This window comes from Gracilinanus agilis, chromosome 3 (assembly GCF_016433145.1).
Source record: "Gracilinanus agilis isolate LMUSP501 chromosome 3, AgileGrace, whole genome shotgun sequence".
Classification (NCBI taxonomy): domain Eukaryota; kingdom Metazoa; phylum Chordata; class Mammalia; order Didelphimorphia; family Didelphidae; genus Gracilinanus; species Gracilinanus agilis.
Window position 1 is genome coordinate 371,963,355 of NC_058132.1, and position 27,038 is coordinate 371,990,392.

At 36.6% G+C, this 27,038-nt stretch overlaps 2 protein-coding genes across 2 annotated transcripts in view; one reads left to right on the plus strand and one right to left on the minus strand.

Moving 5' to 3' along the window:
- FILIP1L (filamin A interacting protein 1 like) overlaps positions 1 to 13,721 on the plus strand; it is a 341,519-nt gene extending 327,798 nt beyond the window's left edge. Inside the window, exon 8 of the mRNA XM_044670129.1 lies at positions 13,187 to 13,721. Coding sequence (XP_044526064.1) covers positions 13,187 to 13,378 — 192 coding nt within the window. The 3' untranslated portion in view covers positions 13,379 to 13,721. The remainder of the gene's footprint in view (positions 1 to 13,186) is intronic.
- CMSS1 (cms1 ribosomal small subunit homolog) overlaps positions 1 to 24,785 on the minus strand; it is a 425,421-nt gene extending 400,636 nt beyond the window's left edge. The window contains exons 1-2 of the mRNA XM_044669203.1: positions 24,722 to 24,785; positions 24,081 to 24,389 (exon numbers count right to left, since the gene is read on the minus strand). Of these exons, the coding sequence (XP_044525138.1) occupies positions 24,081 to 24,389; positions 24,722 to 24,785 (373 nt within the window). The remainder of the gene's footprint in view (positions 1 to 24,080; positions 24,390 to 24,721) is intronic.
- Between the last annotated feature and the right edge of the window lie 2,253 nt (positions 24,786 to 27,038).

The following is a 27,038-nucleotide window of genomic DNA, read 5'->3' on the forward strand; positions in this document are numbered from 1 at the left end:
GGCAAAAAATTTTACCAAGGCAAGATGGTGACTGGGTTAGACTACCTCTATAGAGTTGCTTGAGAGAATGCAATAATGTTAGTTCATCGAGGAGAATTTCCAGGATAAACAACTTATAACTGGTAAAGTCCCACTAAGGAAAAATAAAGAATATTCATGGAATTAGAAGGGTGAAATCTGGAGCAGTCTGAGGGCTTTGCTAAATGGACTGTCTTAACTGTCTTAACTATCCCTATCCTCACTTTGTATGACATGTGAGTGAACTTGTTAAGCAACTAGGAACATGTGTTTCTGGGGAGTCTGGTACTTCGTAACAATCAAAATAATGCACTGAATCATCTGAAAATGAAGATGATGATTGAAGAGGTAGATTTCCATCTGAAGTGACTCAAGCATCTTTCCATTTTCTAGGTGCCATATTATATTTAGGCACATTAGAGAAGAGTGATAATAAGGTGGCAATTTTTCTAAGTTCTATGAAAATTTGTACTAGGAGGGGAAAAAAAAAGTTTTCTTTCCAGGATAAACAAGTTGATGGCTTGCAAAACATTACATGAACTTATCATATTCCTAAGTATTTTAATGTGCACTAAAAATTCAAACCATATGCATACTAATCCATAAATGTTATTACCCAAGTCTATACCAGCTTTTCCTAGAACCATAGAAAGAGGCAGGAAGTGAAGTGAATGAAAAGCTGTCAATGTTTCTCAAGAAAACAAGTCTCCAGAATGTCTTGAAAAACACCATCAATTTGCTACTTGTCTTTCTTGGTATGGTCTAGATATGGCCCTAATTCTATTAGTTTAAGGGCAGAATCACAATCCTAAATAAGTAAAGAATTTGTATTAACTTTAAGTATCATTTAAATCAAAGGTGTTTAACCTGAGGTCCTTGAACTTTATATACATTTTAGTAACTGTATTTCCCTATAATTGGTTTCCTTTGTAATCTTATATATTTTGTATTTTACATCTAGAAACATTATTCAAGGAAGGGGTCCATAGGCTTTACCAAACTGCCTAAGGATTGTCTTTGCCAAAGCTTGACAAAAAGTTAAGAATTCCTAATCTAAATCAAACAGTTTACATTTTAAAACACAAATTTCAACTCTATGTCTCATGGTATAGCACTCCTGTCTCAATTCTTTTCTTTTTTTTAAAACCCTTACCTTCCTTCTTGGAATCAATATTGGTTCCAAGGCAGAAAAAGCAGTAAGGGCTAGGGAATGGGAGTTAAGTGACTTGCCCAGGGTCACACAGTTAGGAAGTGTCAGGTCAAATTTGAACCCAGCACCTCTTGTCTCTGGGCTTGGCTCTCAATTCACTGAGTCACCTAGCTGCCACCTGGTTGCCCCCCTCAATTTGTTCTTTATCTAGTCTCTCCTGTATTCACATAAACGTTGCTCTGAGATTTGTCAATAAGCCTCTTGCCCCATTTCTCCTTTTTTTTTATTTTATAGTTTATTATTTCTTTATACTCCTCAAGTTAGTTTTGAATTGTTTCATAATATTTCATAAGGGATTCCTCCTTAAAACCATTTGGACAGAAAGGGAAAGATACTCTATTGAATTATCACACAAATCCTTCTCCCCATACTTAAAGGTTTTTCTCCTACATAATAATCACTTTGCAAGACAATTTTGCAAGCTTAAGGAAAACATAAACAGAGAAAAACATTTTAGGAGCACATGACACCCAACACATTGATGCCCAAAATAGGGTTCACAGTCTGCCACACATGGTGCCTGACACATACCAGGTGTGATGTGCATAATTTTGGTCTGGCAGGCAATTTATATCCAGTGATTCCTTGAGGGATTTTCTAGGCAAAGAAACTGGAGTGCTTTGTCATTTCCTTCTCCAGCTCATTTTACAGATGAGGTAACTGAGGCAAACAGGTTTAAACGACTGGCCCTGGGGCACACAGCCCTAGTAAGTGTTTGAGGTCAGATTTGATCTGAGGAAGATGAATCTTCATGACTATAGGTTGCTCTATCAGTGCTCTATCCACTGCACCACCTACCTACCTCAAGATAGAATTAAATATTGACTATTCCACTCTTTTTTGCTCAGTAGGAAGCAGAATCCCTTGAAAGGTTCCCCTTTAACTAGAATCCAAGGACCCCTAGAAGTCTTTGCAGCAAAAAGGTCTCCTTAAATGCTTGCTATTTAATTGAAGTGCAGATGATGCCTGGAAGCTCTCATTCTTAATGGACTTCTCATCTCAAACTCACCCTGCTCCACAACCCTAGTGGGGGAAAAAATCCACCCACTTGAGCCCAATTTCTTCAAATTAATTCTCTATGACACCTCAGGTCCCTAGGCCTGAAGATGCTGAACTAAAAACCCTCTAACGTCCTTTCCAGTTTGAAATTTTCATGATTTTGATCCTTTGATTCTTATGTTTCTTGGGAACATTTTAGGATATAATTATAAAGTATGTGGCAAATTAGCTTCAAAGAAAAAGAAAGAAAAATGGGCTTTGCCTCTCACCTTTGCTTACTGAGGTGAATCTGTGATAGAAATGGTTAAAATAAAACACTCAAAATATATGGAAAGTCATTTTAATTTAAATAAACCTTAAGTTCTTCCCCCTCTGCCAGACTCTTTCCATTTTTTCAATTTAAGTCAAGAATGGAAAAACTCAAGTAGCTGCATAGCACCAGGCATCCTATCAAAAGTCAAAATTACAGGGTTAGAAATGCTCAGAGTTCAACGAGCTAAATGAATAAATATCTGTAAGTGCTTTATAATTTGATAATACTATAGCACAGAATCCACATGGTGTTGCTTAAGGAATATCTCATCAGTTACTCCATCAGGTCATCAGATGAATGGATATTATAAAATATCACTCTGACCTGAACTTTGCCATTAAAGGATCCCCTCCAACATATAATATTCCTTTTTTCAAAAACATTTTTTAAATCACAAACTGTTGAAGATTTTGTGATTCTCTTAAGGCAATTCTTTGGAAGATTGAAGTAGATTTTTTAATTTGAGTTTTTCTCTCAGTAACCCAAATGTGCCTATTTTATTATTCTTTTCAGACTAAGAGACTTTTTAAAGTGTGTCTTGTTTTTTTGGCGAAGTACTCCTAATTTATCTATATTCACATTAAACTAACATGATATAGTAAAGAAGTCATACGACTGCAGTGTCATAAGAACTCATAAGAACATATCTCCTCTTTACCCTCTATTTTCCCCCTTTTTTATAAGTGTCTCTCATTTTTTATATAGCCTTGCCCTTCCTAAATTCTGAGACTCCAGGTCAGTCAGTTGATAAAGATTCATAAAGTGACTACTATATGTCAGGCACTATGCTAACTTCTGGGAACTCATTGAAAGGCAAAAGATAGCCCCTTGCACTAAAGGAGCTCACAATCTAAAGGGGCAAACAACACATAAACGATGACATACAATTGAGCTATAAATAGTATAAACTGGAAATAATCAACAAAAGAAAAGCACTAGAATTAATGGGGATGTGGAAAGGCTTCCAGTAGAGAATGGGATTATATCTAAACTAACTCTATAGTTGGTACAACTATTAGGCAGCTACTTTATCAGAGCTTCCTTCCAATTATTCAATTGTGTGGTTCTCTAATAAAATGTCAATTCATTTATAATACATATTCTTCACAGAAGATAGTAGAGAAACTGCTTCTATGCAATAGCTGCTCATTTCCATTATCTTACTGTTTGAAAAGATTGATCAGCTAAGGGTGACACAGTATGGATAGAGCCTTGGGCCTGGAATCAGAGTTCAAATTTGGTGGCAGACACTTACCAGCTGGCTGTCCCAGGGCAAGTCACTTAAATGCTGTCTACCTCAATTTCCTCATCCGTAAAATGAACTGGAGAAGAAAATGGCAAGCACTCCAGGACCTTTGCCAAGAAAATGCCAAATAGGTTCAAAAAGAATCAGGCTTTAGGCACAATGGAAACACCTGAGAAGAAATCTAAAACGGAGGATCTCTAAACTTTTTTGTACCATGAACCACTTTGGTAATCTATAGAAATCTATGGATCCTTTATCAGAATAATGTTTTTAAGTCCAAAACACCATATACCCAGGATGACAAAGGGAACCAATTATATTGATATGCAACTACTAAAATGTTTAAATAGTTCCTGGATCTTAAGTAAAGACCCCTAATCTAACTGGTCTTCCTAACTCATCTCTCTCCTTTCTCCTCTTCCTCCACTCAGCTACCACTGACCACATGGCCTTCTTGTTCAGTAAGTTCCAATGGTTACCTATTATCCCCTAGATCAAATATCAACTCTTCTGTTCACATTTAACATTCTATATAACTTGGTCCCTTCCTACTTATTAATTTTCCTTACTCTATTCCCATGAACTCTGATGGAACTATACTGACCTCTTTGAGATTTCATCTTCCACCTCCTAGGCTTTGCGTTCAGTGCCTGGAATGCTCTATCCATTAACTTTTCAATCTCTTTTAAACTCCCTAACTTTCCTTCATGATTCAGCTCAAAGGTCAGTCTTTGAATAACCAAATTCAGGAGCTGGAATACATATTAAATATATACATACATACCTACAATAATATGTATTATTTAAAAATTCCACCAATCCTGGTCAAAAGAATGGAGATAAATTCTCCCACAAGAAAATGTTCATTTCACAGGGTTGGCTACTTGGAATGACACTAGTTATTGGCTATCCCCCAATATGATGAATCAGTACATATTGAAAAAGTTTATCAACATTACCACTTTTCTTAAGACAACTCCCAGCAATATTACTGTTCTCCAACTGGGTTACAATTTTTTTTCCTCCAAAAAAGTATCTTTGCCTTCAAAAGGGACCCTTAATGTCTGAATTTAAATTTTAACCAGTTATACAACTCTTAGTAAGTTAGCTCAACTGGGAAAAAATGTTAACAATATAAACTAAAGTTAGCTTGTAAATAGCTTCATATCACAATGAACTTCATACTATAATATCCATCCGAAGGCCTGGCATTTCCCATAAGGATGTGGATATGGCATCTTGCCTACCAGAACAAGCTCAGGAAAATGTGTATTAACACAATAGTCTAGTCTTACTTAAAACTATCTGCAGTAAAATCTGTTTCACAAGTTATACTGCAGGAAATGTTACCTGTTCCAAGGAAACCTCTCTATTCAATGATTTTTAGATATCTCCAGAAAGCAAAGAATACTGGGAGAACAACAGGTTAAATAATAATTCTGATGAAGTCAAACCTAGCAATTCTCTGATAGTAACAGACTCCAAATAAGGAGAGAAATCTGAATTTTGGACCTATTCCATTCTTCCTGCATCCCCCTCCTAAACTATGGTGGAACCTCTCTAGACAATGAAAATTTACATAATGACTATATTGCCCAGACATATTGGTAAAGATGTCAGGCATACCATAGGAATATTTTTGCATCTGCTGCAATACATAGTAGAAGCCCTACAGTGTGGCTGCAGATGACTCTCTCTAGCCATCTCTACAATATTCTTATCACTGGGCAAATAAAAAAGAAAATGATAACCCCTGGAGTCTCTCCTTGAGCCAGATGCACTTGCACAAGGTAAATTTGTCATAGGTCTATTAATTTTAAAAGAGCCAAGCTTTGCAGATTCATGAGCACTGGGGCAGGGGCCTGCATAAATGCAGCCCTCTTGTTTTCTGAGTTAAGGATACATGGATTAGGAGAAGAAAAGAGGAACACATAGAAAGGGACAATCTATCCTGGAAACCAAAGCAAACTTCAGGAAAACTTCACCAGTGTGAAAGATGTTTGAGTCCCCTTGCCTAATGTCCTACTTCTGGCCTAAGTCCAGTTACAAATCATGGGCAGGGGACAGGTTCTTAAATGAGGCCATTCCCATGGCTATCTAAACTAAAAAATGTTAAGTTAAGAGAATGGAGAAATAAGTTTAGGAATCTAAAGTTCTCTATTGGATCCCGAAGATATTCCTATTAATGTGAGTGATGTAAGATCGTCTTAAGTATAACTGTGAGGTTCCAATTGTGAAGGACATTGGGAGTTTGAAAACCCTACCTTTATCAGCCAGTCAGAGCCATGGGCATATGAGGTAGGTGCCAATCTGTTTTTCTCACAACTAAGCAAACCAAAAGGCTATCTGACTTGCATATTGTAATAACTGCTGCCATTTACATAGTGAGTTGTAGACAGAAAACATTTTCCATACATTTTCTCACTTGATCTTCCTAACAATTGTAAAGCAGATATTCAATTTAATAAGTACCTAGTATGCACAAGGTATTATGAACTAAATATTGGGAATGTAAAAATGAAAAACAACTCAGTAAAAGAGTTTAAAAGTTAAAGTATGGATCAAATAGTAAGTGCTAGGTCCTATATATACAAATGTACAATAGATGAAAAAGCCCCACTTAAAAGAGTCTTGAAATCTGAATGGGAGGACATATATAAAGCGTATATTAAGAACAACATATATAAAGCATATAAAGAAATGGTCTACCTCTTCACCTATGAACTTTTATCCTCTTTAGACTAGGAGATTAAAGTGTCCCTAGTGGAATTGTTTTGATTGAATGAAAAGCCTTAAAGAAAATTAGAACTAGAGAGTCCCTTAGAGACCAACGAGTTCAGTGTTCTTTTTCAGATGAGGAAGAAACATTAAACTAAAAAAAAGGGGAGGAACTGTTGAAAATATGGGTTTTCCAAAAAACTTTAGAAAATGGGGAAGTAAAGTCATTAGGCCAAGTAGAAAACAAAACAAGGCATCAGAATTGCAAAAAAGGCCATTTACACCCAGCAATCATTAAATTAATTTAAAGACTAATGTTCTCATTTTGTTTTTGTTTTTTTAATATTTCTCCTAACCTTGATTCCCCTTTTCCAAGTGAACTGAAGAGAGGAAACAAGAAATAAATATGGAAGATGAAATAATCAAGGAACGGGAACTGAGATTAATATGGAGGAACATGCAATTCAAAATTACTGGTGTAAAGGAGGGGTGAGGAACTTTGAAGAAATATATATCAAGAAACTGGAAAGAAAACCAAAAGGAGAGGAGAATAGGAAGAAAAATGTAAAAACAAAACACAACTTGCAGGCTGGAAAGGCTAAGAAAAAGGGCATAAGGAAATAAAAAGCAAATAAGATTTCCAAGTTGTCTAAGGCTAGTATATTTTAACTAAATGGTTCTATGGACAATTACATTTTTCTGACATTAAAAAAAAAAAAGATTAGGAAGGAAATGAATGGATAGAGCAAGGAGTAGACTAATTAGAGCCAGAGTTTACTCTCCTATTGTCCTCCGCCCATGGTTTAATCATTTTAGAAATAGAAATGAGGAGTAACTGGGGTGAGAAGGGAGGCAGATTAGTACATTTCCCTTTCCAGTCAAAGGCCCAGAAACCACAAAGGCATATTACATCATAATCTAAAAAGACCAAATTACTATAATCTTCACCTCAAAATTGGACCGCCCTTGAATACAAATCATAACACTCAGGAACAGTGGGAATCTATTTAAAACCAAATGTTCTTTTGAGAAGGTTAATGGATATGATCTAATTACCTCATGGGTCTTCCAACTAGTTAACATTAGATATATTATTTTAAATGGGATTCCTTTCAAAAGGTTCCTTTCCTTACAAAAGGGTCAGATTCCAGCTGACAAAGGCTTATCCTAAAAAAGGAAGGCTAAATTAAATAAAAAGAGAAAGAAGTATACAAAAACAGTCTAATTCCTTTAGGTCATTTGGCACATCATATTATCATTTAACTTCTTCCTCCCCACATCAACAACCTAATAGCAATGATTTTCTAGTCGGTAGCATGAGACAAAAAGAGAAAAAAAATCCAATATTTTGAGGATTCTCCCTCCATTTCAGGACTTCCTCTTTATATTACCAATTCAATTAAAAATATTAATGTTCATTATGTATAAAGCATAGTGCTAAGTGCTATAGTATATAGGAAGTTGAGATAAGAAACAATTCTTGAACATAAGTAACTTATAGTCTAGTTAGAGCATGAGACAGTTATAACTAGAATACAATATACATATCGCTGTACTGAGATCCAAGGTAGGGTCTCCAAAAGTCTTCAGAGAAGGCTAATGAAAGGAAGTACATTTCAACAGATGGAAGAGGAAAAGGGAAGGAAGTATCCCAAACATTGAAAGCATCATAAGTAAAATATACGATTAGCAAGAAGTCTGTTTGGGGGCTTGAAGAAAAGGAAAAATCTGGAACAAGTAAGAATCAGATAGGGAATCCTGAGTCTTGTTTCCCATTGGGCACCTTAAACAAAACTATGGAAAACCAGTTTCAATAAACAACGCATTGACCTAGATATTCCCTGGCAAAGTCACTGAATGAAGTTAGAGCTTAGAACACTTCTTCCACTATGGTGAAGGTCAAAGAACAATTGATTTGGATGGAGTCAAACCAGAGAAACTAGTTCTTTCTGCTACTACATGAGCAACCTTGGGAAAAGTTATATTGAACTTCTCTGGCCTCAATTAATTCCTCTGTGAAATTAGGAGGTTGAACTAGATGAACTAATACTTCCTTTCTTACTTTTCTAAGTTTTTTGATTCCATTAAAAACTAAGATGACTGGGTCTTTCAGAACCTCATTCTACTTAAAAACTCTATAGCTAATACTATATCCTCTTGAAGTCCTTTAGCATCAATCCAATAAGGCAGAGATTTTCAAAGAATACTGTTTTCTCTACAAAAGTTCACCATGTTGCTCCTAAAATTTCCATGCACTGTGAAGATTAAATTTCATTCAGAGGAAACAAATATTTTGACTCCAGCTCTATAACTCCTGGACTTCATCAATAAGGACAAATCGTTTACTTATGCTCTCTGGGATAAAATGAGTAAAATAATGACTTCTAGTCCCACAAATTAGCACAAGATTAGACTGTGTGTAACAGACACATAAGACTCAATAAAATTTTGTGTTTCATAATTGAATTTATATAACTCTTAGAATACTGATGCTAACCGGATGCTATTTTTACAAGTTTATTATTTGTTCCTCCAGAACCTACATACTAAATTGCTTTTGGGGCAAAATGACAAATGCTGGAGGGGATCTGAAATTGCTTTCACAATCTCTTTATCACTATATATCTCAACTGAATGAGTTCCACATTTTAGAAAGGGACGACAAATTGACCAATGAGAATAGGCCCCCAAAAAAGGCAAACAAAATGTTGAGAAGACTATACTAGAATGAGCTAAAGAAACTGGGGAATCTTAGCCCAGGAAAAAAAAAAGACTAATGAGGGACATAATTATCTTCAATTATTTGAAGAGAGATTAGACTTGAACTACTTGACACTAGTAGGTTAGTGGATGGAAGTTGCAGAAGCAGATTAAAGCTTAACTATAATTAATACCTAGCATTTATGTTTAAGTTATGCAAAGCACTTCACAAATAGTATCTCATTCTTACAACAACCTTTAGAGGTAGGAGATTACTATATCCATTTTACAGATGGTAAACTGAGAAAATATCCATTTTACAGATAACTGAGGCTGAGAGAGGTTGAATAACTTGACCATCAACATAGAACTACTAAATGTATGCATAGGATTGGATCCAGATCTTTCCAAGGCCAGGTCCAGCATTTCTGCGCCCTCTAGCTACCTCAAATAACCTTAACAGGAGAGCTAGGTGTCTCAGTGGACAGAGAGACAAGTCTAGAGACAGGAGTTCCTGGGTTCAAATTTGGCCTCAGAAATTTCCTAGCTGTATGACTGTGGGCAAGTCACTTAATCCCAATTGCCCAGCTCTTATTTTCTGATTTAGAACCAATGATGGAAGGTAAGGGTTTTTAAAAATATATATATATAACAATTACCATCTTAACAAAACTTAGAGCTATTCAAAAGTGGAATGGCATTCCTCAGGAAGCAGTAGGTTCCCATCACTTCAAAAAGAGACCAGATGAGAACCTACTGAGATTATTATAGAGAAGATTCCTATTCGTATATAAATTAGACCAAATAGCAACCCTTACAACCTTGAGATGATGTGATTCTGAACTGCTACCATGTTAACATTTCCAAATAAACATTCCTAAAGAAAAAAAATTTTTCTACTCCTTGCAATCTGTATCTTTCAGCTACTTTTAAATAGACACTTTCCAAATATAATGTTAAAGTGAGCTCAATACACTTATTTCATTTTTTTGTCCTATGAGGTTCCCCAGACTCTTTAATCTCTTCCAAGTTCTATGCATACTGATAGTCTCAGCAAGGGGGGAAAAATCACCGTTTTATTACAAAGCCCAGTCTTATTGCATATACTGTTTAAATTTGTATACAATTAGATAGTAGCTATTTTGACATGGGATTCTTCTAAGAGATATATAATTTGTTTAGCTCTACGTTTAGTTTGAAACTTTTTTAAACTCAGAAAAGAGCAATAATCCCAATTTGAGATGTGAGCCAGAAGATGTGGAATCAAGTCTTGACTCTGACACTAACTTGTAGGTAAGTTCTTGAGCTTCTCTGTTTCTCCATCTTTAAAATAAGCTGTTGGGACCAGGAGACCATTAAAGGCCCCTTCCCATTCTTTAGTTCAATGGATAAGCTAAATATGGATTTGCTTTTGCAATTCCAAAGCAAAGAACTATCCTTTGCTGCCATCTAAAGGCAGAAACTTTGTAGTGAAATCCAGAGCACTTCCCCATTAAATTGCTGCCAACAATAGGGAATATAAACCAACTAGAATTAACTGAATGTCTGTCATATTTAGCAGCGTATGGTTAATTAAGAAAACCAATGAATGCCACAGTCCTTGCCTCAGGAGAGCTTACAAGTACTCAAGGGAATATTCTTTAAAAAAATTAAGAACTGCAGGGCTTATGAGTTAAGACAATGCACACAAAACATTCTGCAAACCTTTAAGCACCATATAAATACAAGCCATTATTATTATTATACTTTATGGCTCTTTTAAAGGAAGCTAAGAGATGTTTTATAGCAACATTTCTCAAACTTTTGGGCCTCAGAACCTTTTTTTTTCCACTATTAATAATCATTGAGGACCCCAAAAAGCTTTTAAGTGGATTCTAGCTATCAATATTTACTGTATTTGAAATTAAGATGGATATTTTCTAAAATATGTATTAATTCATTAAAAATATCAATGATGTGAATTACTGCATATATGTATATAGATATATAACATATAGATAATATAGATAACATTTTTACAAAAATATATTTTCCAAAATAAAAAAATTAGTGAGAAAATTGGCCTTGTTTTATATATTTCTATAATCCTCTGATGTCTGACTTAATAGAAAGCAGGTGGATTTTTATACCAATGTCTGCATTCAAACCACTGTAACATGTTGTTTTGCTTAAAATATATGAAGAAAATCCAATCTCTCTGATACTTAGTTGGAAAAGACAGGAATATTTTAGTAGACAAATAATATCTTAGTATTATTAGGAAAATAATTTTGACCCGGAGGACTCCTTGAAAGGATCTCAGGAAACACAAAGGGTCAGTCCTGAGAACTACTGTCTCACAGGATAAGGTTTAGAATTGAAAGGGCCCTCAGAGATCAAATATTTAATGATTGTAATATGTGATTATTAAGTGTTAATATTATTAGTATTAATAAATTATGTGTTAATATAATTTTTATAGGACAAGAATGTTATTCTAGCAGAGAACCTCAATAATATGAAAACTGAGGAAAAAACATCAAAGTAAAATCCTATATTGCAATAGGATATATCACACAATTAACAGTCTAATATGTTTCAACAACTACTTGAAAGATGGTATTTCTAGGAACACTGGGAGATTTCTATCCCATAGATTTTTATCACAACCTTGGCCAATGAACTAGTAATAGGATAGTGAAAGAGACTAAATTCAGGTTGCAAGATTAGGGGAACAAATGGAGAGTATCAAAGTGAAGACATTGGTTTGTAAGCTCCTTTCTCAGGCTGTCTCAGGGTGAGAGGGGAAAGGAGTTAGAAAAAAACAGGGGAGAGTTTAATGTGTTCTAAGCACAGGACAAAGGTCCTTGATCTCAGTAAAGGAGGAGGTATTATTATCTGTTCTGCACACGAGGGGCAGAAACGTGGGTTTGAGGCTTCAGACAAAAGAAAATTCATTGTTGACCATGAGGAATGAGATATGGAAGCAATAAGAGTAAAATAAAGAAAGGCCAAACAAAGAAGGACCAGCTGAGGTTAGCGCAGTCTGGAATTCAGGCCCTGACAACACCTATTCCTTCTATCACTTTAGCTACAGATCCGGGGGGAAAAAATGGACCCAAACACATTTGACCATGAGAAAGCACTTTTTAATGTGTTATTTATTAAATCTATGTGGTTACAAAAAATATGAGAGCTCAAGGTTTGCTTCTCATGACTAAAGGAAATATGTTGAGACTTGCTATATATTATCATTCTAGGAGAAATTGGCAGTCAAGTTTTTTTATTTGGTGAGAGAAAAATAGTAACAACAACTAGTATTTATACAGAATTTTAAGTTTACAAAATGCTTTACAAATATTTCATTTTATCTCCAGAACATCTATGGGAAGCAGGTGTTATTATTACAACTTTATAGACGAGGAAACAGTCAGATAGAGAGTATCACTCGTCCAAGCAAGGTCACACAGCTAATAAAAGTACTAGATTTGAACTCATATCTCAAGGATTCCAGAGCTAATGTTCGATCTGATATACCATCTAGTTACCCATTTTGTTTTATTTTTTATTTTTTTAAACCTCTTACCATCCATCTTAGAATGAGTACTTTGTATTGGTTCTAAGGCAGAAGAGCCATAAGAGCTAAGCAACAGGGATTAAGTGACTTGCCCAGGGTCACACAGCTAGGAAGTGTCCAAGGCCAGATTTGAATGTAGGACCTCCCATCTCTAGGCCTGGCTCTTAATCCACTGAGTCACCCAGCTGTCCCCTAGTTGCCTATTTAAAAAAAAGAACTGAACCAAATTAGCCCTTCTTTTTCTCAAACTTCCCACTCTTCAACTTGTTCCCAATTACCCATATCTAATCTGACAGGTCTCCTTGCCTTGAATGAAGGGAGGAAGTCGCCCTTTTGGCTGAAAATCTGAGTGTTCTGACTATTCATAGAATCACTCCGTGTCTACCAACTGAACTATTAACTGTCTTTTCTTCTGTTTACTTCAAGATCAAGGAGGTGTACCAGCAGACAGTTCCAACACGGACTCCTAAATTGAAGTCTATAGTAATCACGAAACTTCCTACTAAGCCACCACCAGGGCACATAAAAAAACCAGTTCATCATTCTGATTTTGGAAAGCTGCACGTCATAAAGATGGTTAAATCTAACACTTATCTTCAAGTAGGAGGAAAAAGGTAACGAAGCTGCTGTGGCCATCGTGACAAGTCTTATTCACCAGCAGAAAGACCTGGAAAACTCCAGTAACCACTCAAGGACAAGCAGGCCAAGGGCCAACATCTTGGTGCATGATGGAGCAGGAACCTAAGAAACTATTTCATTTGGTAGAAGGAGAAGGGAAGTTCAGCCTGAAACCACAGTGTATTGGCTTTACATCATGATATCTGGGACTAGGAATGTTTAAGTTTGTTTGTTTTTTTTTAAAGTAGTCCTTGAAACATTTACAGATATGTGGGGGAAAATAAGGTACAAGATCCATCTAACTTCTTAGCCTCTTCTTTCTTTGAATCCAGCCCAGGGAATAATCCGTAGGATATACTCTCCTAGTTCAGAATAGAAAAAAGTGAAAACAGATTTTCAGAATAAAGTACAAGATCTTATAGCTTATAAGAACCCTAACAATTCTGCTAAAGCTAACTGACTCATTTGCTGGATAGTTCTACAGTTCTTTCAAAGTTATATCCTTAAGTTTCTTGACTGCAACTACCTCTAGAAACACTGTCTCTTTCCACAGATGTTTACTGAGCAGTAACTTTGCTAAGGAAAAACATTAAAGAGTTCCCAATATGTAGTAAGAAGATTCTATAGTAATACTTAGGAGAGGAAAAAGTTACTTTCCCCTAAATAACAATCAGTCAATCAATAAACATCTGTTAAGCACTTATTGCGTGCTGGGCCATAGGGATATAAAGAAAAACATTTTAAAAGTTCCTGTGCTTAAAGAGCTTACACTCTAATGTGGAAATAATTCTACACATACATTTTGAGGGATCCCAGTTGAGGAAACTGGGAGTGTGTAGCTTAGAGAAAAGATCTGGGATGGTGGGAAAGGAAGATTTATCACTTACAAATATTTGAAAAGCTGTCAAATGGGGCTTGGAATTCTTATTCTTGGCCATGGAAAAGACCTAGAAACAAGGTGTGGAATTTGCACAGAGGGAGATTTCAAGTCTATGTAAAGTAAAACTTCCTAACAATCAGAGCTATATAAAAATGTAATGGGCTGCAGCTAAGCCTTAATTTGTATAAATGATGAATCCCCTAAAGTAGTCACATTATTTGAATTCACTTAGTTTATTTCCATAGAGCTAGAGCCAATCGCCATATTTTATATAATTAACTTCATAGAGGGACAGCTAGGTGGTGCAGTCGCTAAAGCACTGGGCTTGGAATGAGGAAGGCTCATTTTCATGTGTTCAAATCTGGCTTCATACATTTACTACATGTAGGACCCTGGACAAGTCATTTGATTCTACTGGTCTCAGTTTCCTCATCTGTAAAATGAGCTGGAAACGGAAATAGCAAACCACCGCGGGATCTCTGCCAAGAAGACCCAAAAATGAGGTCATAAAGATTCAGATAAGATTCAAATGACACCACAAAAAAATTATATTAAATTAAAAAATTAAAACTTCAAATGGTGAAGATTCAAATATATGAGAACACTTCAAGGGATTCATTGTTCAAATTAATTCAGATCAAGTCATATAGCAGGAGGTTCCTTCTCACTTGAAATCTTCAAATGAAAAGTGGATGATGGCTTGTTGTGGATGTTGTGGAGAGGACTGTGGTAAGGTCTGATTTGAGTGCATGGCCTCCTTTCCTACTCGGTGAATCCCATCATGTACTGGAAATAAGAATGGGGCAAATATCTCTGATTCCTTTTTCCAGGGGACTTACTTGATATATGTTAGAACAACTTTTTGTCTCTCATCAGCCACATGCATGCGAGGCACTAATAAGTAGGCTTAGAGTCAGAGGGCCATAGTTTCAATCTTGGCTCTGCTTTTACTCTCTGTGTGACCTTGAGCAAGATAATCCTCTAGGTCTACATGTCTTATCTGTAAAAGGAAAGGGTTAGATTAAACAATATCTAAGATCCTTTCCATCTCTAAAAGCTATGAATCCTGTGATTCAGTTACCACTTGGAATATATCCTTGGCCCCACTGCTTTATGCAGAACAGTCAAGCAGGTAAAAGAAGGTGATAATAAGTAGCAAAGTCGACAGTCTTTTGGTAGAGAGAAAGATGGTGCTTTGGTCTCAGATGATTTAAAAGTCTAGAAAAGGGAGAGAAAAAAAAGCAACTTAGGTTAAGGGACAAAAGAGTGGTAAGAGAACAGTGAAATGAAATAGGTTTAAGTCCCACTCCCAAAAATAATATAAGAATAATAATCCAAAGGGAGCACAAGCCATTAAGCAATCCTCAATATAAATTTGCCATTAACTAACTGGTAGGTGGTTGGTTCAGTGGGTAGTGAGGAACTACCATAACATAACAAGATTTAATGAAAAGCATATTAAGGGAAAGTGTCAACCAAAATAAAGATGAGGAAAATACATTTTTTGTGCAATACACAATCCTGAGTGTCGCTCATAAAAAGTACCAACTGGGTACATATCTATGAGATAAAAGTCTACTTACAGTATATAAAATTTAAAATAACATGTAAGAAAAAGGAATAGAAAAAAATTAAAGAGAAAGTCCAAAATTGAAGAGCATTAATTAAATATTACATAGGTGAATTTTACATTTGGGATTTCCTGGCCCATATCAGCCTTCTCCTCCGATTCTCAACACATAATGAGGTTTATAAGGAAAATATATAGCAAAGAGAGTCCTGGGCTTGTAGTCAAGAATTTAAATCTCCAAAGTCCAAATCTCTTGACATTTATTAGCTGTGCTACCCTAAACAAGGCATTTACCCTCTATGTGTTTCAGTCAATTCCCAAATACTTGTCTATTAAGTCAGAGAGGTGCTACATCTAGATGATGGAGAAAATTCCTATGCCAGGAGTCCCCTAAACTAATGAAAACAAATCTTTTCTTTATCTTTCTCCTATGCACTGGTAGTTAAGCTTACAAAGAAAAAAAAAAAATCAAACCAAGGACGGGAGTCATAGGAATGAGCTAATTGATGTAGAAATAAGTAAATTATATAGGAAAACACCAATTTGTTGTATAAATAAACAATTAAACCAGTAGGAAGCATGGAAATGAAGGTCAAATCCAATTGTGATAAATGCCATTGCAATAACCTCTATAATATAAAATTCTTTCTAAAGAGAAAAAAAAAAAAAAGGGTCTGCTTATTACAAGCAGTTCTGGTTGCTACAAAACTTAAAAACAAGATCTCCCAAAAGTCTTAATTGCAGTTTTAATGTTTAACAGCTTAAAACTGCATTAAGATTTTTATACTTCCTGTCTTATAAAGCCCTCTGGAGTTTACTGAAATAGGACTTGATCCATTTCACCTATACAAATTAAATACAAAGCAACCTCCTTAGTACAACTGAGCTTGTACTTCTACATAAAGTGAGTTTCATTGTAGAAAAAAAAAGAAAAGAAAAAGTTCTGTCTATATTTACCTGTCCAATTAGAAAAACAAACCAGTAAACAACAGTAAATGAAAGTGAATCAATATAAATACAATATTAAAAAAAAACAAAACCCTCAACTATTTCTACACTAGTCTATATTTACTCTTAAATTTACCTGGTCATGTTTATTGGGGGTCTGGGGGGGGGGCAGCTCTCATGTAATGGAAAAGAGCTAAAAATCTAATCTGAGTTCAAGTTTCAGCTGTTTGACTTAAGCCACTTCACTTCAGAGTCTCAGTTTCCTTAATGGAATGAATATTTACAGGATCTACCCCACAGAATTATTATGAGGTCAAATTAAATAAGTCACATAAAGTGTTTTATAATTAGTAAGTTGAAATATGTACATGGTGCAGTGGATAAAAGTGTCAGGTCTTGAGTCAGAAGACCTGAGTCCAAATCCAACCTCAGACACAATCTCAGTTATGCTGGCCAAGTCACTTAACCCTGTTTACCTCAGTTTCCTCATCTGTAAAATGAGCTAAAGAAGGAAATGGAAAAATACTCCAGAATCTTTGCCAAGAAAACACAAAATGGGGTCACAAAGAGTTGTATACGACCGAATAACAATAATTATAGCATCATAATTTTTTTTAAATCACTATTCAAACTTTTTAAATAAAAGGTTTGTCTTTTAAATAGAAACGTTATTAATATTTTTGAAATGAATAGTGTTGAAGAGTTTGGCTATCAGAAGCAAGTTAGACTTAAGTTTAAAACAATGTAATTACTTCCTATTTTTCTTGCAAACTATCCTATCCTACTAAAAAATATTTTGAATCAGTGTTAGCCTGGGCTAACAAGCTTTGGAGGTGTAGAGAAACTTTTAAAAAGATATTATTCATTAGCACTTTAATAATGTGGTTAAATGATAAGAAAGTTGGCAAAATATCAGGTGACTGTAGTCTACTATTATAGGTGTACATATTTTAAATTGTTTTTATAGAGAAAAACAGTACATTTAGTAAAGCATTCAAAAGATTTGCAGTGATTTTAAAAGCTCATTTAGCCACAATGATGTACTGGATTGTTTACTTGATTTTAATTTAGAAAAGTAGACATAATAGAAATATTTCTGAATTTAGGCTTTAGAGATTACCAAGAAGTGTTTTATCAAGACCTATATAAAAGAATTTACTATAAACTTAGCAAGGACTACTGATGATATGTATAAATGGTTGCTTTTAAAAATGCTTTAAAGAATTAATTTCATTATGTTTATTATGTACCTTTTATTTGTGGTTCTATCTAAAAGATTTTTTACCATGAAATCTACATATAGGGAGAGAATGATGATTTCCTTCTTTTCTTTTTCTGTCTCCTTTTCTCTTCCACCAATCCCTGCTAGAAATCAGGGTCCCAAGATATGTCAAATTGTCTTCTCTCCTCCCTCTTTCCCTATATTCTCATTTACCTATAATCCAACTCTAAAAATTCTCTCTATTTTTCTCCTGTTTAAGTTCCTTCAAAGTTTAGTTCATCCTTTCCAAAATCCACTGTAAAGAAATTTTTAAAAAAGAATAAAAAATTAATAACAAGCTTTGCCTTTTCTCTATTCCTTAAACTTCTATTGTTAAAAGTATACACTTTTATTCGTTCCAATAACTTTGTTGGATGTGGCCATAGTAACAAATATATGTATCTAAGAAAGCAAATTCCCCAAGAGCACAGAATATCTTTTCACAAATTTATTTATAAGCATCTACCATAGGATCAGGCTGGCAGTGAATACTCAGTGAATGTTCTGGAAAATAAAATTTGTTGTAGTTCTGCTATTTGACATCAAAATCTATGGTAAAATTTTAAATCTAAACACACATTTCACATTATAATACAACATTTCAAAGAATATAAACAGCACATTATAGAAACAGACTCCAGAATAAGACTAAAAATATCATACTCTCACTTGTAACTGAAGTTGTTCTGGTTTAAAGAAATTGACCCAAGGTAGTTCACATTTGATTCTATCTCCTGAAGGATTGTGGATAATTGAAGGAATGCAATTTGAAAAAGACAGCTAGCCTTCTGAAAATTTCCTAACATTAGGAAGAAATTAAACAAAATACAAATGAAGCATCTTTCAACAGTATCAATAAGAAACTATATATTGATCCCAGATGACAATTATATCTTTCAACTACTGAAATTAATTTTCATTTACAGACTAGAAGCCCCAAATCCTTGGGGCAACAAAAATGGTTTTCCTATCAAAGTACCACTTAAATCACAATCCAAATACAGTTAGCGTAGAGAACTTTACTAGGTGTTTTATTTTGCAACAAGGACTTCCATTGGCACTACACAAAAAGAAAGGGAACAGCTGTCAAATCATTTGGGTGGCCAAACCACAGAATTTCTGCAGCTTAAGGTGTTCTACTGAAAAACATTAACTACAGTTTAGGAAACATATATAAATCTCTGATACACTCCAGTTTTGGCCATTTGCATGGCCAAACCATATAATTTTTGCAACATAAGGAATTATACTGAAAAACATTGCCTAAGCCCATATAAATCACTGTGAATAAAGCCCATTTTTAAAAATAGAAATAACTTTGGTTAATGTATTTATTATTGCCTCCAACATAAAATAAAATATTTTCTGTTTGAGTGTTAAAGTCCTTCATAATCTGGTCCCTTTCTATCTTTCCAGTCTTTTTATACCTTATCCCCTCCACACAATCAGGCATCCAATGACTTTGACCTCTTTGCTGAACATGAAACTCCATCTGCTGACTCTGCATTCTCACTGGTTGTCCTCCAGGCCTGGAATTATCTTCCACCTGTAGGTACCTTTAATGTATTCTCTATCCTAGTATAAACGTTTTGGAAGGCAGGGACTGTTTCTTTTGCTTCTATTTTGATCTCCAGTGCTTAGCAGAGTACCTAGCTCTGTCAGCTCTTAATAAAAACTTGCTGACTCAAAAAAGCCTTGTGAGGGGCCAGCTGGGTAGCTCAGTAGATTGAGAGCCAGGCCTAGAGACCGGAAGTCTTAGGTTCAAATCTGACTTCAGACACTTCCCAGCTGTGTGACCCTGGGCAAGTCACTTGACCCCCCATTGCCTACCCTTATCACTCTTCTGCCTTGGAGCCAATACACAGTATTGTCTCCAAGATGGAAGGTAAGGGTTTAAAAGAAAGAAAGAAAAAAAAAAAGCCCTGTTAAAAACCCAATTCTAACAAAAATTAAATTTCTATGTACAAATTGTTCAAAAGCCTTACAACTCAGTTTCCACATCTGTAAAAATGGCCATCATAGCTGGAGTAACACATGATATATTAAAAGAGTATATATTGATCCAGAGCCAGGATGGGAACTCAGAGGCCAAATCCAAGACTTTCAGACCTCATCCCTTCCATCTCTCTACAGCTTCTGACTCTGTTAATCACACATTCTTCCTTGATACTCTCTTCTCTCCAGGTTCTCCTCCTGCCCTATCTGACTGCTCCTTCTCAGTCTCCTTTACTGGTTCTTCACCCAGACCATGTCCTCTAGTTGCAGGTGTCCCTCAAGGGTTTGTCCTGGGCCTTCTCTTCTCCCTCTAAACTACCCTCCTTGGTGACTTCATTAGTCCCCACAGTTTTAATTACTCTATGTCTATGACTCTTAGATCCTGCCCAATCTCTTTGCATCTGCAACTGCCTTTCAGATATTTCACATCCAAAACAAAACTCATTATCTTGCTCCCTGTCTCCCTCCCCTTCTCTTACTGCAAAAGGCACCAACCATTTTCTAGTCCCACCAGTTCACGGCCCACAACGCCTCACTATCTCTCACCTCCCAATGTCCAATCTCCTGCCAAAGCCTACGGATTTCACTTTTGCAACATCTCTCTAATATGCACCCTTTTCCTGTCTGGCAATGGCACCACTCTAGTGCAGACCCTCATGGTGGGTCTCTCCTCACTCCAATCCATCCTCCATTCAGCCAACTAAAACAAAAGACCATGTCACTTTCCCCCCTTTCCCCCAAGTGGCATCCTACAGCTCCAGGAATTAATATGAAATGCTTTTGTCTGACATTCAAGGTCCTTCATAACCTAGCCTCCTATCTTTCCATTCTCCAATAAATATAACACTCCTTTATCCTATGACACTGACCTCCTGGCTGCTTCGTGAACACAATAGTTTATCTCCTGACTCTGGGAATTTTCTCTGGCTGTCCACCCAGACTGGAATGCTTCCTCCTCCTCTGTTCTGACTACAGGACCCTCACCTCCCCCACCCCTGGGTTCCTTTAAGTCTCAATTAAAATCTCATCTTCTATAGGAAGCCTTCCCCAGACCGTCTATTCCAATTCCCCTTATTGGTTAATTATTTTATTTATTTGGGGCAGCTGAGTAGATCCACAGCTTGAGAGCCAGGGCTAGAGACTGGAGGTCCTAGGTTCAAATCTGACCTCAGACATTTCCTAGCTGTGTGGCCCTTTGCCTAGCCCTTACCACTCTTCTGCCTTTGAAAATACATAGTATTGATTCTACAGCAGGAGATAAGGGTTTAAAAAAATTTTTTTTATTTATTTAAAATCTTAACCTTCTGTCTTAGAAATGATACAAGTAACAGTTCCAAAGCAGAAAAGCAGTAGGGGCTCAGCAATAGGGGTTTAAGTGACTTGCCTGAAGTTACACAGCTAGGAAGTATCTGAGGTCATATTTGAACTCAGGACTTCTCATCTCCAGGCTTTCTATCCATCAAGCCACCTTAGTTGCCCTTTCTCTGTTGTTTCCTATTTAATCTATATATAGTTTGCTTTGTATATAGCTGTATTTATGTACAACTGTATATTTGCAAATATTATGCTGCTTTGTATATATCGGTTTATCTCCCCCCATTACAAGCAAATTGAGGGCAAAGACTGTCTTTTGTCTCTTTTTGCATTCCCACTGCTTAGCACAGTGCCTGGCACATAGAACATGCTTAATAAATGTTGACTGATTGATATAGTTTTAACATATCATTTTAAAGATGAGGAAAATAAGATCCAGACAGGTTAAGTAATTTGCCAGAGGTAAGAGCAGTCAAGAACTAAGATTTGAATCCATGTCTTTTGACTCCAAAGTCAGAGATTATTTTTTTCCTACCCTGTCATGTTGCCAAAACAGGGTTTTGGCTGAGAGCACTTTGTAAATCTGAAAGCTCTCTGCAAATGTCATTATTACTATAGGACATAACTTTTTTTTAACATCAAAATTTTTTCTTTAATTGAATTTTATTTTTTAAATTACATATATAAACTATTTTTGACAATTGTTTCCTGATGTTTTACAATTCTGATTCTCAGCCTCCACCCTCCCCAAGGAATAAATAGTCTGATATAGGTTATATCAATGGTTTCATGCATTATATATTTCCATATTCCCCATGTAAGACAAAATTCTTTAGGGAACAATGGCACATATTGCTTTAACAAATCACTACTAGTCTGCTGATCTTGCTAGTGAGGCAAAACAGCCATATTTGTAATGGGAAGAGCACTGGCTTTGGAGTTAGGACTTTCATTCAAATTCTATTCTAACACCTGCAGTTATTTAACTATGGGCAAATTATTTAATATAGCTTTAGTTTCCTCATTCATAGGAAAACAAAGGATAATAAAACTTGCAGCTCCCACCTTACAGGGCTAAGAGGGTCAAACAGTATATGAAACTTGGTCTGGTGAAGTACTGTGTCAGCAACTGCCATTATAGAATTGTTTTCAAATAATATTCTGCATAACTTACTTTCAAAGCATAGGATCATCTCATCATAGATTCAGAACAGAGTTGGAGCCCACTGAATCCAAAACTCTCATTTAAAAACTGAAGAAACTGAGGCACAAATATTCATTGTATAATACCCAATATTTGCATGGCACTTTAAGGTTTGCAAAACCCTTTATATCTATTAATACATTCAGAAAACCTAAGTAAAGCTCTTTGCAAACCTTAAAGTGCCAAATTAATACTATTATTATTAATGGGCAGCAGAATGGCTCAGTAGATAGAGTGCCAGGCCTGGAAGCAGGAAGCCTCATTTTCTCTGAGATTGAATCTGGCCTCAGACACTTATTACCTGGGTAACACTGGCCAGTCACTTAACCCTGTTGGCCTCAGTTTCCTCATCTGTCAAATGAGCTGGAGAAGGAAATGGCAAACGGCTTCTAGAATCTTTCCCAAGAAAACACAAAATTGGGCCAAAACTAAAACACGGCTGAACAATAATAATAATCCCTTGAAATTGGTGATATTATTATCCCCATTTTTGAGAAAATTGAACTTGAGAGAAGTTGAAATTCACAAGCTAGAAAATACCTCAAGTGGGTTCTGAGCTCTTTTTCCTGACTACAAGTCCATCATCCTACAACTTATACTGCCAGAAAAGCAGGGACTGATGCCTGATATGCTTGCTACCATTGGCTGTTTTTGTTTACTTAGTTGTTTACTGTGTACTTGTGACCTGACTAAAGTAGGATAGTTTGGTGGTTCTGTGAACTGAAAGCCAGACCTTAGAGACTGGAGGTCTTGAGTTCAAATTTAACCTCAGACACTTCCTAGCTGTGTGACCCTGGGCAAATCACTTAAGCCCCATTGCCTAGCCCTTACTGCTCTTCCGCTTTGGAATTAATACACCATATTGACTCTAAGATTGAAAGTAAGGGTTTGGAAAAAACAAACAAACAAACAAACCCACCACCTTAGTGCAAATCACAAGTCCATCTTCCTTTTATTCCACTTGCTCTGGAGTCCAAAGAAACAGAAAAATTCGCCACTCGTGCTCAAAAAGTAGTGGATTAGCTAGCAAATAAGGGGCTATATAGCATGGGTCATATAGCGACACAGTAAATATTAGCTTCCAAACTCCAAAAGCAACTTTGGGATAAAGGATATCTGTGAACACAAACAGCACCTCCAGCTCCAGGAGCATCACTGGCATTTATCTCCTAAAATTTAGGAGATCACCAGGGGGGTAGAGAGAAAGGGAGCAAATCCAGTCAATGGATTGCCATTTTCCTTTTTCTGAATGTCAACACTGATGAATGAGAACCGGTCATAAATGCACCCTCACACCATGGAAATCAATCAATCCAAACAATAAGCCATTTATTAAGGGTCTACTCCAAGCCAGGAATGCAGGAAATACGAAAAGCGGCAAAAGACAGTCCCTGCCCTCAGGAGGTTCACAATCTAATCGTGGAAGAGCCAGCTGGACCGCAGTCTCCAAGCAAGGGTGAAGAGGAGAGAAGAACCCAATTGAAAGGACAGGGCGAAGCCGGGAGAGAGGCTCTAGAGGCGGGTAGGTACCTGCGCTGCTGCCGCCGCCGCCACCGGCTCCCACACCTTCCGATTTCCACCACTCGTCTCCCAGATCGTCAGCCATTCCTGATCCAAGCAATGTACGCCGCAGCCGTGGACGCTTTCCGATGCAATCACAGTCTCTCCCACCACGGGGCTCTCCAAACAGAGATGCGGCCGCCTGACCTGGTGTTGCAAACACGAGGTACAAAGACCCGGCACTTACTCGCAGCTGCCAACAGCCGCTCCAGCGCCTCCCGGGAGTCGCTACTGCGCAAGTGTGGGCTCCCCATCCTTGCCGAATCACAGCTGTCAGCACTTTCCACGTATATATTGAAGGAAAAGAGTCACCACCGGGAGGAGGAGGAAGAAGAAAATAAATCGTAGGAAAAGTATTATATCTTTTAGAAACTTCTTGTCGCAATTACTCAGTAAATATCCCATGAAGATTTTTTTAACGGTTGATTTGATTAAAAAATATTGTCGAAAGTGCAGGAAAGAAGAGAGAATTTTTCTTCTTTTTTTTTTTCTCCAGTTTTAAAGGGACACTCCAGCGGGAAAAAGTGCGACACACGTGGATGTAGTGTGGGTTTCCCTGGAGCATTCTTGTGTCTCCTGTGGGAAATGAATTTATGTTGGCGCGGTGCAACCTCCTACACAGTGCAAGAAGGCTTTCCTGATCTCCTGTAGTGCTAATGTCACCCCTCGGGGCATTATTCGCAATTGAAGTAAGGTGCTAGTCCGTGCAGTGGATAGAGCACTGGACTGGGAATACAGTAGTTTTCTTATTTTGGATTTAATAGAGAACAGGATTAAGAATCCTGATTCACAGAGAGAGATATGTTGTTGGAAATGAAATTAAGGTCTTTTAAGCACATTACTTACCAGAGGATATGCTTCTCCAAGGGCAAACTATATATTCTGTAACTTAATTAAATGGAAATACACGTAGAAACCTACTGGAGGAGGAACATAATTTTGGGGTCTCTCTTTCCAAACTAAATATAAAACTGTTGGTTAACATGAAACAGATATTAGGGGGTTCGTTCAATTATTTGTGATGATCATGATGAAAAGCAGAATCAGAAACATCTTGAGACCATATCTATCCCCTTGCAGAAGCTTCACTATTCAGATAGAATCATATTGGTCTAGTTTAGGACAGATACCCTTGTGCCCAGGAAATAGACATGCCTCCTGCCTTTTTCTAGGTTTCAGTATTGGTGGAGAGATACTTGTTGTGTCCCTTCAAATGGGAAGATAGTATACAAAGTTGGCACAGGCACAATAATCCACCAAACAGCATCACTGACTATTTACAAACACACACACAGTCTTGGCTAGAGCACCTGGCTCCTCTGGGCAAGGATCCCCTGTCACACCTGATTAAATTCTTCAAGAGACAGATTTTATAATGACCCAGCCTAAAATTTCATTCATCCCATCTAGAAATAATACAGACCTCTGAGAAATATTAAAGTCAGAACCTCAGTCTCTAAGGAAAGGAAACTGGTCCAAACTATTGAATTAGTTAGACCCAGGAGCTACATACCTTCCCAGACAATCATGTAGCTAAATGTGACTAAGTGTCTCTCCTTTGTTAGGTTTTAAAAGACCTGGTTGAGAGACCTCAACAAGCTTTAGCCTGTCCCAAAGAGATCTGCCTTCTCCATGTTTTATCTCTTACCAAAGAGATCCAGATTAAGTCACAAACAATGCTAACCAACCAAGTCCACTAGAAATGTGTATAGTTAATCTTAGCTGGATCCTTATGATTGCAAGGCAGTTCTTTTATTACTCCCTAATTGATTATCTAACCTGTTGGTTTCAAACAAATAAAAATGGACCCCTGAGTGAGAAGAGGGAATAAGTATTTATATAACACCCATATGCCAGGTAGTATGTTAAGTACTTTACAAATATTTCATTTGATTTCTCATAAAAACTCTGCTATTATTATCCCCATTTGTCAACTGAGGAAACTGGGCCTGTCCAAGGTTATATAGTTAATAAATGTCTTGGACTGGATTAGAATTCAGGTCCTCCCAACTCCAGGCCCAGTACTTTATTTGTTAAGCCATCTAGCTGCTTCCAATGGTATACATATTGACTTTTAAACTTATAAATTAATACTATATGTTTTATTATATTTTTATTTATTCTGTTAAACATTTCCCAATGTGGTTCCATGCTACACAAGAGTTTTTTTGTTTGTTTGTTTGTTTTTTTAAACCCTTACCTTCCATCTTGGAGACAATACTGTGTATTGGCTCCAAGGCAGAAGAGTGGTAAGGGTAGGCAATGGGGGTCAAGTGACTTGCCCATGGTCACACAGCTGGGAAGTGTCTGAGACCAGATTTGAACCTAGGACCTCCCATCTCTAGGTCTGGCTCTCAATCCACTGAGCTACCCAGCTGCCCCCTTACACAAGAGTTTTGCTGTTGTTGTTTGCCACCCCACCCACCCATAACAACTCTTGCAAAATTCTTCTCTCAAGCCTCCTACATCTCAATCTCCTATCCTCTTAGCTTCTAAGTACTTCACTTTGTAAGCATTAAATTTTAATGGTTTGGCTAAAATATATGAAGATTATAAATAATAGTAGTGGTTGCTGATTCAAAGTATTATTGCTCAAGGTCAAAATGACTTTAATAGCTTTTATTTACAAAAGAGGTGAAAAAATGAAAGCAGAGAAATACAAAAGGGTAGAGAAGACATTAGCCTATCTAAATAAATATTGCTCTGATGCTTGTCTCATCCAGGTCTTGTTGACCTTCAACAGAAATTAAACTCTCTAGGAGACATGAAGGGAGAGCCATCTATCTGCTTACCCAAGTTCCCTCCAAGAGGCAGGTCAAGACAATGACTCAAGCTGAAGGTGATTCTTGAGGCTGACTTTCTTCCATGAGCCAACCTTCTTCTTGAAGCCAACTTCCTTCTTGGAGTCAACTTCCTTCCCTAGCCCCA